The 11,785-nt window shown below is 39.2% G+C and overlaps 1 protein-coding gene across 1 annotated transcript; it reads right to left on the bottom strand.

Annotated features, from left to right (window-relative positions):
- Positions 1–1,201: 1,201 nt before the first annotated feature.
- On the bottom strand, positions 1,202–9,662 carry c10h1orf210 (chromosome 10 C1orf210 homolog). The gene is made up of 4 exons (XM_077534417.1): positions 9,590–9,662; positions 5,093–5,508; positions 4,777–4,956; positions 1,202–2,043 (listed from the first exon to the last, which is right to left on the bottom strand). The coding sequence occupies exons 2-4, from the start codon at positions 5,145–5,147 to the stop codon at positions 1,838–1,840; spliced, it is 441 nt and encodes a 146-aa protein (XP_077390543.1). The 5' UTR covers positions 5,148–5,508; positions 9,590–9,662; the 3' UTR covers positions 1,202–1,837.
- Between the last annotated feature and the right edge of the window lie 2,123 nt (positions 9,663–11,785).

Genomic DNA, 11,785 nt, shown 5'->3' with positions numbered 1-11,785 from the left:
GCCTTTCCATGTCCACCTGTGTTTACCTGCCCGTCCTCATGTGCCAACCAATCAGCACCCCCTTCCACGTGTGTCTTGCTCGTTGTGTGTAATTAGTGTGTGTATTTAGTTATCGGTTTTCGTGTCAGTGTTTGTCGTTTGATGGTTGAGTGTCTGCATGTGTAATCACAGTGGTGTCTGTATTGCCAAGTCTGCACAGTCAGCCACGCCAAGTCGACACAGTCAGCCACGCCAAGTCGTCACAGTCAGCCACGCCAAGTCGTCACAGTCAGCCACGCCAAGTCGTCACAGTCAGCCACGCCAAGTCGTCACAGTCAGCCACGCCAAGTCGTCACAGTCAGCCACGCCAAGTCGTCACAGTCAGCCACGCCAAGTCGTCACAGTCAGCCACGCCAAGTCGTCACAGTCAGCCACGCCAAGTCTCTGCCTCACGCCACGCCAAGTCTCTGCATCACGCCACGCCAAGTCTCCGCCATGATCTGTGTCCACGTCCAGCCCAGTCTACTCCCCTTCAGTCTCGTCCAGTCCTTCCCCGCCATAGTCAATAAAGTTCCTTACCTCATCTTACCAGTCTGTCTTCCCGCCTGTTTCCTCCGCTTTTGGGTCCACCCATACCCCGTACGTCACACACATAGCTCTGTTAATTTATTTTGTTTGTTTGTTTGTTTGTTTGTTTGTTTGTTTGTTTTTTAAATGAAAATTTCCACATATCTCCTGATTGTAAACTTGACATTCTGTGTTTCCTGAGGCTTGGGTGCCAACACAAGACCTTGGCTTGCTAGTTCCCTTCAGCTGTATGCTCACTCACCAGGCCAATATGTCCAGTTGGGACCCATGTAGGGTAAATGCGGGTTTCCTGGGTACCAAGTGGGCATGAGATAGAAGTGGGCAATGACACTGGGTTCCATGTCTTTGTGGGCAAGGGCTTGAACTGGGCAAATGTCTTGGCTGCAATAGGGGTTGGCGCACCCTGGCAGCCACGCGTCCGTCAGTCTGCCCATGTGGCTACTTATGTAGTTTAACACCACCAGAGTGTGAATGTGTGAGTGGATGAATATCGTATCCATTGTGAAATGTCTTTGACTGTCCAGAAAATCGCTATATCTGATGCATATTGTTTGTCCTTAGAGTTTGTCTCAAAGCAAGTTCTCATGACAGAATAATAAGCACCCACAAATATTTTGTGTATTAAAATTTTTTATTTTCTTTTTAATATGGATGCATGAAGTCACAATTGTAACAGAATAAATTAAATGCTGTTTCAAAATGTTTCTAAAGTGAAATAATGGATGTGTCTGAAACATAAAGTGGAGAATGATTACTTGCTTCCGTACTGATTTTATACTTCGCCTCTTTCTTCACACTGGTCTTTTATACATACATTAATGCAATAGACACTTTTATTATTATTTACTGCATTTTTAGTCAAGCATAAAGATGTACCCTGGAACATGGCATGTGCTTCAAAATCAATCAAATGAAGAAAATGAATGCTTCCAGCTAATCATTACAATTTTCTTCAAATTTTATGACTTTGATTTTAAGTGATAAAATATCCTTTCTCTGAAAGCCTAAAATAAATGGGGCATGTTCCTCTTGATCTTTATTTAATATCCCCAAAACAATTTTATAGGTCTGCATCCCTGAATGGCACTTATTATCATTGTGTCCTTAAAATGCAGGTATAATAAAGTGCTTGATAATGTCTGAATGCTTCAATAACTACACAGTTGTTCATTAAAATATGCAACAGAGAATTTTAAAAAATGCAGGAGTGGACATGGGGTTCACTTGAGGGTACTTGTGTTTATGCAACAAATGAAGTGAAAATCTACTTCTATGTAATAGTGAATTCAATTTCATCCATTTCTTCCTCTGTGTCATCCATATCATCCATGTTCTCTGCTGCTCTTTCAGCTCTCACTCTTTCACTTGTCGGGATATAGTTGTCCTCAATGAAGCCATCATCATCTTCAGCACTCACAGGATGGTGGTGAGGGTTCATTTCACTTTCACCATGCATATTGAACTCCACCTCCAAACCTGGACATCATCAGCATGTTTTTAGTTCTTACAGAAAAAGAAGACAGGCTCATACAGTACATGTTGTAGTTCAGAATATAGAGTGCAAACATATGTAGCTAGTCCACTAAAAATAAAATAATCTTTTTTTGTCATGTACATACATGCACAAGAATTTTGACCTCTGCACCTGACCCATCAGAGCTGTGTCAGCCTTGCGGAGTAATGGTATATATGTAGGCCTATGGGTATTACATATTCAGGTTGACCGTTATAATATAGTTTTTGTTTCGCTCGGAATTTTGTCTTGAAAATTGACTTAGTTTTAATTTTTCAGAGCGGGTTAGGGTAGTTTTCATTAGCTTTAGTTTTTTATGCTTAATTTTTGTTGATTTTTAAATTAATTTTAATATTTTTTAATGTGTATTTCTTATGTACAAGATAAACTCATGGTAAATATTGCACATTAAATAAATAAATAAATAAATTAATTAATATTCTAAAAACAACCATCCACGAATCAAATACAGGCACTGTATGACAGGCAATAGACATTGAAGCACAATTACAGCAGCGCATAATACTGCTTCTAAAAGTGTAAATGCATCACAACCTAAAAGGTGCATTGCGGAGTTTAAAATGTTCACGTTAAAGATTTTTTTACATCATGCTCTATCAAACTGCGACTGCTCCTATCAGCTTGTATCTTTCCTTCAGTGTGAAGTGTTCGGGACGGGGTGGAGTGGGAGAGGGTGATGTCATGCTCGTCCCTGCGGACAAGTAGTGTGATGTAAGCTAACGTACGACACAACTTGGATGGAAACGGAAAAAAACAAGAGGAGGACACTCCAGCTCGAACTTCAAGAAAACTAAAAAAAAAAAACAACAAAAAACAGAGTTTATTCAGCGCACCAGAGCTTGACACAAGTTGTGTTTCTGCACTCTAAAAAGAGAATCAATTTAAGATTAAACAGAGACTTGTTGCTCAACTTCAAGTGGTAACACACAATTGAATTAAGTTATCCAAAGTGAATATGTTAAGTTTAATGAGCTCATAAATACGTAAACTTAATTCACTTTGGCTCAACTTAATATATTCACTTTGAATGAACTTAATACAATCGTGTGTTACCACTTGAAGCAATTTGATTACGTTGGTCAACAATTCTCTGTTTAATCTTAAATTGGTTCAACATTTCTCTTTTTAGAATGTATTAAAGTTTTTCGCAAAATAAAGTGATAGTTCTACTATTTCAATAAAGAACTTAACTTGAGGTGTTTTCATTGAAAAATGTTTCACTTCTGATGCGTAATTCTCGAAATGTCCCATCTCACGAGATCTTATAATTCTCTAGGAGGTGCCATGTACAGTATGTTCACAGAAGATGACGCCCAGAGTTGTTACGATTACTTCATCGGGTGGGATTGGGCATTTGGTGTTGGTGGCGTTGCTCTATGTGCGCTTACAGGTCGTGTATGCTGCAGACGGATAAAACGGTTTTCAACGACGAGCTAAATCGTTTTGTGTTTAAAAAGACTTGTTATCCCCTCAGGATGCAGTTCCGACACAAAAGCGAATGACCCCGTACTTCCTACTTCCTTTACTCCGTGACCGGACGGAGTCCTGTGACTACAGGGAATGCGAAAAAAACATTTTTTACATTACACCTTAGCGAAATACTTCTATTTCGACACGTCTTGAAAACCACCTCATGAGAATGTCAAAACGTTTTTGCGATATTTGAGAGGTTGTTTTTTTTCAAAAATCCTGTGTTTCCAGTGCCAGTGTGCTTTTGCGCAACTTGCATTTTGGGCAAATCTGAGGGTAATGGAAATACGCCTACAGAGGTTGCAATTATGCTTTAACCCAGAAGTGGCTGTAGCAAGTAAAAAAGTGACAAACTCCGACAGTCCAGGGTGTACCCCGCCTGCTGCCCAGAGCCAGCTGAGATAGGCTCCAGCACCCCCCGCGACTCTTGTGAGGAATAAATAAGCGGTCAAGAAAATGGATGGATGGATATATATATATATATATATATATATATATATATATATATATATATATATATATATATATATATATATATATATATATATATATATATATATATATATATTGTTTCGTAGTAGAACCAAAAAAGAGAGCACTTGTTACCAAACTTCGCAGCTGAGTATAGTGACAAAACCATATGTAAGTTCGTCACCTAAGCAATGTCATCAGGTGGCACTTTTTTATGGGCTGCTTAGATGATGTCGCATCTCGGCGACAGAAAGCTAAAGGACCACACCCACAGAAGACTGTTCAACCTTCCTTCTCTCGGCTAACGGCTGCCGAACTTTCTCTTGCTCACCTTACAAATGCATGTTCCTTGCAAAAGAAATAAACAGGCTTTTCAGCAATATAAGATTTATTGCCATTATGTATTGACTTCAGATGGAAAGCGAACTACACCCTGGCTTGGTGACCACTCAGTCGCAAGGCACTTATGGAGATGGGCAACGTCATTCACCCACACTGCCTACACCAAAGTCAAGCGAATGAACCGCTATGACACCACCCTTTATTTTATTGAATTAGCCATCCTTTTCTGTACTGCTTAACCTTGCTAGGGTCCCAGATGAGCTGAAGCCTGTCACAGCTGACCCTGGGTATGATGCTCAATAGTCACAATAAAAGATGACATGAACAGGTTTTGCTTCATGTCTTGACTACTAAAACATCAACAATAATGAATCATGAAGTTGAATGGGTACCTGAGTGCTCACACTGGCTAAGTGTCTCTGTGTCCCTCAACCGAGTGTGCCGATAGCTGGCCAGGTAGCGCCGAAAGACTTGACACTTAGCCAAGAGAGCCATTAGAATGGACATGGAGATAGCAGTGACCAAGACGGCTACCAGGAATTCCCACCTGTGTGAGTTGGTCTTCCTTGTGCCTGAGAAAGCAGAATCACATCTTGGCATCAACTACAAAATACATTTTCTTCTCAGTTGATATTTGATCATGTATGTTTAAGTTTTAGAATGAGCCTAAATCAAAATTACTTTCTAAATTTAGCAGATTGCACTTACCATTGAGAACTGGTGTAGCTGTAGGTATTGTGCTTATATTTGCCAATGCTTCCATCCCTCTTTTTTCCTGTGTGATTCGATTTGCAGCTTCTGAGCAATACTTCCAGGTTTCAATAAAGTATTTTATGAGTGTGCCCCATGTATCTTCATGCTACAATTGCCAGTCCTTTAATATAGTCCAGGTGACACTACCAGTTTGGTGCATGGATTGCAGTTCTTCAACAGGACAAACTCACTTCACTGGGATGCTGCATCTCCTGAGATTATGGAGGAAGTTGTATGGATTCACTCTTGACCTGAAGGGTGTTGTACACACAGAGCACCACTAGAGGGCAAAGTTGAATGATAGAATACTCTTCAGAGTAGTAGTGAAAAATTCCCCACATCTGAGTAGATTGTCCTCATGTTCAGTAAGACTGAGTGAGAAAAGAAAAAAACACACACATGAGATAAACCACTATTATCATCTTTATTGTATTTAATTTAAATGAAATGCTGTAAAGATAACATTTAAAAAAAAAAAATCGTTGTGATCTGTGAATTATTTATGCAAGTAAATACATATTTTATTACTCTGTCACGCAAAGACAACAAACAAATGCCCTAAATCTAAATCTCATGTGTCATTGTGTCATTGAAATGCATGCAGACATTGTATGCATTTCCCAAATCCAGAAATCCTAATTGATTTTGAACTGTCAGGAGCTCCCGAGGATAAGAACCACAACAGGAAAAGTGTGTCGCAAACAGGAAGCCTCGCATACTGTGGAACCTCCTCCTTAGGTCTTGCTGACACAAAATACTAGCAGAAACCACAACATTGTGTTGGCGTGAACAGATTTAGTTTTCTACATTACAGCTTCCTATACCACAGTGACAAGACTTAATCAAATTTTTTATGTAACAGTTATCTTGATAGTATCTAACACCATCAACTATACTACCTAAACTACACAATTGCATTCACGTACAGCTATTGTTGTAGTTCTAGATCGTTTTTTGTCTCGAGATCAGTCTGTTGGTGCTGTCGGTATGGTTCAGCAATGAACCTGAAATCCAACACTGTGCCAACTAGTATAAAATCAATAACACTGAGTGAATATGGGTTAGTCATATTATACATGTATATGTATGGACAATTTCAAGCTTACAAGTCAAAATGCCGGTCTTACTTGGAGGAAGGAAGCTCTCCGTTAATTGATAATTGGACTTTGGATCATTATAATGTGAATTGTGAGGATAACTTTGATTTCTGGTTTGTTTGCTGGTCACAGGCAAAAGCAATTCAATACGCCTTTTGTTTTCAGTGTAAAAGGAAGAATTTGAATTTTCATGCATGATGGAAATATCAGGAATGTCAAATGCCATTGTCCATACCTACTCTCTAGTCCAGATAATATCTTGGTCTCGGTTGGTGTGGTCTTGACTACAACACTACTTAAGTCTATCCAATAAGAAAACAGAGATCAAAATATAAGTTTTAGACACTGTCAAATAAGTAAACTAATTTCCTGACTATTGAGTTTACCTTAACATAAGCTGGACCCACAATATTTTAAAAAGAAAGAAAATTTGTATATAATACCCCAGATGCCTACGTTGTAACATAGGATATTAACTAAGCAGTATTTTCCGAAGCTAGTACTTCTTGCCGTTTTTCACATTGCTATATCCGAGATTTATATATATATATATATATATATATATATATATATATATATATATATATACACTTGATATTCCGATCCTGCCACACTTAGCTAGCTCACAGGCTATCTCTATCTTGCTGCCTCCTGATGTGTAAGCTACCTGATAATTGGGACACCCCTTCGTTCTCGTGAATGCACACAACTGAGGTCTAAACAAGGGTTAGGCGATACAATTGGGATTGGCCCTTAATGTATCGGTGATTATGAAACTTGCTAGCTTGCAAAAGTCCCTACGGTAGTCAAAGGACTCAAAGCATGCTAAAAAAGTAACCGTAACAATGTTTAGCATGGTCATTTTTTTCAGTGCTATAGAATCTGAATATTTCTGAAATTAAGCAAAACAAAAAACAACCAACCATACATTTCTTTTCTTTCTTTTTTTTTTTTTTTTTAAACTCTTGTCACTGTAATGAGGTGAAGTTCTAGAGGAATTATTGGATTGTGTTGGTGTACCTAATTTGGGTTCTGGTGAGTTCAGCATACTATATTTTTCTATGAATGGTAATACTACTTTACATATTACAGTACATATGTATTATGTATGCTTACCTATTGTATTACTTTGCAACATTATCGTTGCTATACTGCATACTTGCTGACTTTCCCGATTAATGCGGGAGACTCCTGGATTTCAACCCTAACTCCCGCGTGGTTCCCAATTAGCCATTTCTCCCGCTAATCTCACAATTTTACAGTGAAGTAAACAATTTACATTTTGGGGAATATTTGACACAGTATCTGGCAATCTAGGCCTGCTTGCATAGTAAGCGGCCCGTTACGAGACTCTTGTTGGAGGCAGTGATAGTCAAGATCTAGATACTACCCATAATGCATCCAAGGGGAGGGGACTGCAGCACGCAGCGTTATACCGGTTCAGACATGTCAGAGATGGATAGTAAAAAAGACATCAAGACACCTGACATCAAGGAAGGACTGACCAAATTTTGTGAGTTTCCCGAACGACCCATCCAATTTTGGCGAGTTGCCAGTTCCAACTACATTGCACTACTACTGTGCATTTACAATTTTTCTTTAGGACATACGGACACCTCTCCAAAATGGCGTGCTAGTGCACTACATAGGGAGTAGTGTGCACATTTGGAAACGGCCCTGGAAAACAGGCAGAACTCTTGAGGACCAGGATTCCCTACCCCTGGTGTAAGCATTAAGAGCACCTTTCCCAATGACTTTTTGGTGTTTTGCCAGATATTTGCATGCCTTGTCTTCATGTTTTCTCCCTTTGAGGGTAGCCAAAATGGTTTTGTTTATGTTTATAAAAGCATGCATCTCTCTCAATCGCAACAGTGACTTGGCCTTACATTTGCAGCCATAAGGCCTCTTCCTTTTGTTTTCACCAGCCATTCTCTTTGGTAGGCTTGTAAACAAACCACAGGGCACATTTATCTCTTCCTGTTCTGTCCACACAAAGGCAAAGCACAAATGACATCCACACTACTGCAAGACTACAAGCATAGAAGAAAAGGCATCAGAAGTAGTGTTGGGATATTTACAATATTGTACAAGAATGTGAATGATGCGACATTTGTATATTTGCCCATGATGTTAGAATTAGATTTTCACTTATTTTAAGTGAGTTGAGAATAATTTTGGCAATGCTAATTATGGCAGTAGGGTTTAAAATATTCTTTCTGCAATCACACTGTATCCATCCATCCATTTTCTTGACCGCTTATTCCTCACAAGGGTCGCGGGGGGTGCTGGCGCCTATCTCAGCTGGCTCTGGGCAGTAGGCGGGGGACACCCTGGACTGGTTGCCAGCCAATCGCAGATCACACTGTATTAAACATCTATTTAAGATTCTGCTAATGGTGTTGGAAATCTTTTCAATTGTGTAGCCTACTGCTTTGTTGAAAAATATATTATCATGGCAGGTAACAGTGCATTTGATAACGTCTTATCACAAACTTGCTTCAAGTATCGTGTACTGTGACTCAAAATGGACTCTCTTTCCCCCTCCTCTGCAGCTGCAGTCATACATCTTCATCAATCACTTGTAATTCAGCCCCCAGTTGACCCTCACCTCAAAACCTCACAGAGAAGACTTCCACTACTCCCTCTTATCCCATTGCCAAGTTGTATTTTCATCCTGTTTGAAATCTGAAGAGGAGTTCGACAACGCCATTGTTTTTTAAACACACAGTCAAGGCCAACTCAACAGCCGCTCTTGTTTATGTGATGATTTATGTTATTAAAAAAAAAAATATGCAAAACCCTGAAATTGACTGATGACCATTTGAGGGTGTATACCATCTCTTGCCCAAAGTCAGCAGGGTTATGCGTTGAAAATGGATGTTGAATTCAAAATGGCGCTGTTAGTGAGTTTTTAAATACCAATTGACTACTTTTACATTTTTATGTTAACCGTTTCATTGAAGCAAGTTGGTGCTAGACACGTAATGGTATAAGCTTTAGTTCAGTTTCAGTACTTGTCTGGTTACTTTTAATTCTGTCTTACATTGAAGGAGCGCATGATTCAGCACTGTTTGGAATAAAAACAATAAAAGACTAATGTCAACATGTCAGTCGGCATTATCTTTTTGCAAATGGTTAACTATGTATTTGATTTAATCGCACGAAACATGACTGACAATAGGCTTTATGCCTTAGTCAAGTGTGGTGGAGGAGATTAACAATTAACACGTTAGATATTGACATTGACATATAGATATATTGACATTAATTGATGGACTCTCTATTATAATAACTCATGAACATCAAAAAACAACTGAACAACCAAGGCAACAGACAATTCAGAGGCTTTCAATACCTGATAAATCCGGCCTGCTACTGCCTTTACAGAGTTTATGTGCAGTCTCTCTGGATTCACATTCAGTCCATGTGTCTGTTTGTAAAACACAGAACCGTTGTGCAAAGGTTGAAGGAGGCGTGCCCTGCAGCTACTTGCCTGCAGGGCTGTTAATGAGTAACTTGGGAACTACTCCCTCCTACCTGGTGTTTGTGCTCCATTGAGTGCAGTTAACGTTATCCATTTGCACCAGACTAGAAATAGATTGAATGATGAGGTTTTTGGATACTTTACTATTACACTTTCAGAAAATGAAAATGGCTTAACATATTTATATATATATATATCCATCCATCCATCCATCCATCCATTTTCTTGACTGCTTATTCCTCACAAGGGTCGCGGGGGCTGCTGGCGCCTATCTCAGCTGGCTCTGGGCAGTAGGCGGGGGACACCCTGGACTGGTTGCCAGCCAATCGCAGGGCACACAGAGACGAACAACCATCCACACACACGCACACCTACGGACAATTCGGAGCGCCCAATTAACCTGCCAAGCATGTCTTTGGAATGTGGGAGGAGACCGGAGTACCCGGAGAAGACCCACGCGGGCACGGGGAGCACATGCAAACTCCACCCAGGAAGGTCCAAATATATATATATATATATATATATATATATATATATATATATATATATATATATATATATATATATATATATATATATATATATATATATATAAATATATATATATATATATATATAATCGTCTTTTTTTTTTTTTTTTTTAATTGGTGCGACTTAGAAGTACAAGTAAGAGAAATCCATCCATCCCTCCATTTTCTTATCCCCTTACTCCTCACAAGGATCGCGGGGGGTGCTGGAGCCTATCCCAGCTGGCCTCGGGCAGTAGGCGGTGTACGCACTACACCCTGAATTGATTGCCAGTCAATCGCAGGGCACACACAGACAAACAACTATCCACACTCACCCCCTTTAATACTTACACTTTTTAAAATGCAAAATAATAAATACCGAAGTGCTGCTTAGAGGCTGCGCTCAGAAAAAGTAATGTGAGCAGAGAGCTCCCTGGCTCCGGGATCACAAGTGGGACGACAGTGTCCACTCAATAACCAAGTTAAAGTTTGTCTTTTTATCTTAAAATGGCTTACCTTAACCAGAAGCCCATGTCACAATTATAGACAAAGGTACAATCCTAGTGGATTAAAGTGACTTGCAAATACTTGTGTAAACCGAAACATAGTTGCTGTGCTTTTTCTTCTTCTTCTTCATCTTCTAAAGCAACTTCTAACTGAATGACCGAATGGTCTGAGTGAAACAGCAGATGTGACAAACATTTTTATTCATCTTCTCAGTTCTTCTCAATTTCTCCTAAAAAAAAAAAAAAAAAAAAAAAAAAAAAAAAAAAAAAAAAAATGGCAGGAGTGAGGTAAAATGGCAATACACAATTGAAAACCTGCAATGAAGCTGCAATAACGGAACCACAAAATAGCGAAGGGACGCTGTACACACATACAGTATAGTAAATTATCATGAAAAGTGGTTTGTTTGATTTTCAGGTGGCGTGTGTGTGAGGGAGTGTTTTATTAAACTGAGGGAGAAGAAAACAGATGAGATGCCCTAACTTCTGTTTATTTAAGATGTACACAGCATGTGGGGACAGAGTAGACATTGGGTGGCTCCTGAAAGGAAAACCAAGTGACCCTGAAAACAATAGAGCCACTTCCTGGACACTGGTCGATTCTCTCTCTATCTTTGTTTCTCCCGCTCAGTCACTCTTCCCTTTTCCTTCTACATGTCCCTACATACTTCCACTATGCGTCTTGATGAAGTTGGTAGGGACAAATATTGGCTGCGACAGTCAAATTATACCTCAGTTGAATTTAATTTTATTTTTTGTAAAAAGTCATTTGAGATTATTTTGTTGATAGTTGCCTTCTACAATATCATTTTGCTGTCTTTTCTTTTTAGTTAGACCTCAACTGAAAATTAAATATCAACATGTAATCATTGAACAATTAATTTGGCAAACATGGGAAATATGGGAGCTCTTGTTGAGCTGGGAGATGGTTTGAATTTAAGGTTTCCTATTACCATGGATAGGTGGATGATCGGATTATTTGTGGACATTTTCTCAACCTCTTTACGTACTATGGAGCCCCTAAGGTGACATGGTAGAAAAAAAACAAAAAA

This window comes from Festucalex cinctus, chromosome 10 (genome assembly GCF_051991245.1).
Source record: "Festucalex cinctus isolate MCC-2025b chromosome 10, RoL_Fcin_1.0, whole genome shotgun sequence".
Classification (NCBI taxonomy): domain Eukaryota; kingdom Metazoa; phylum Chordata; class Actinopteri; order Syngnathiformes; family Syngnathidae; genus Festucalex; species Festucalex cinctus.
The sequence above is the reverse complement of the archived record's forward strand: the minus strand, read 5'-3'. Positions and strand labels throughout refer to the sequence as shown.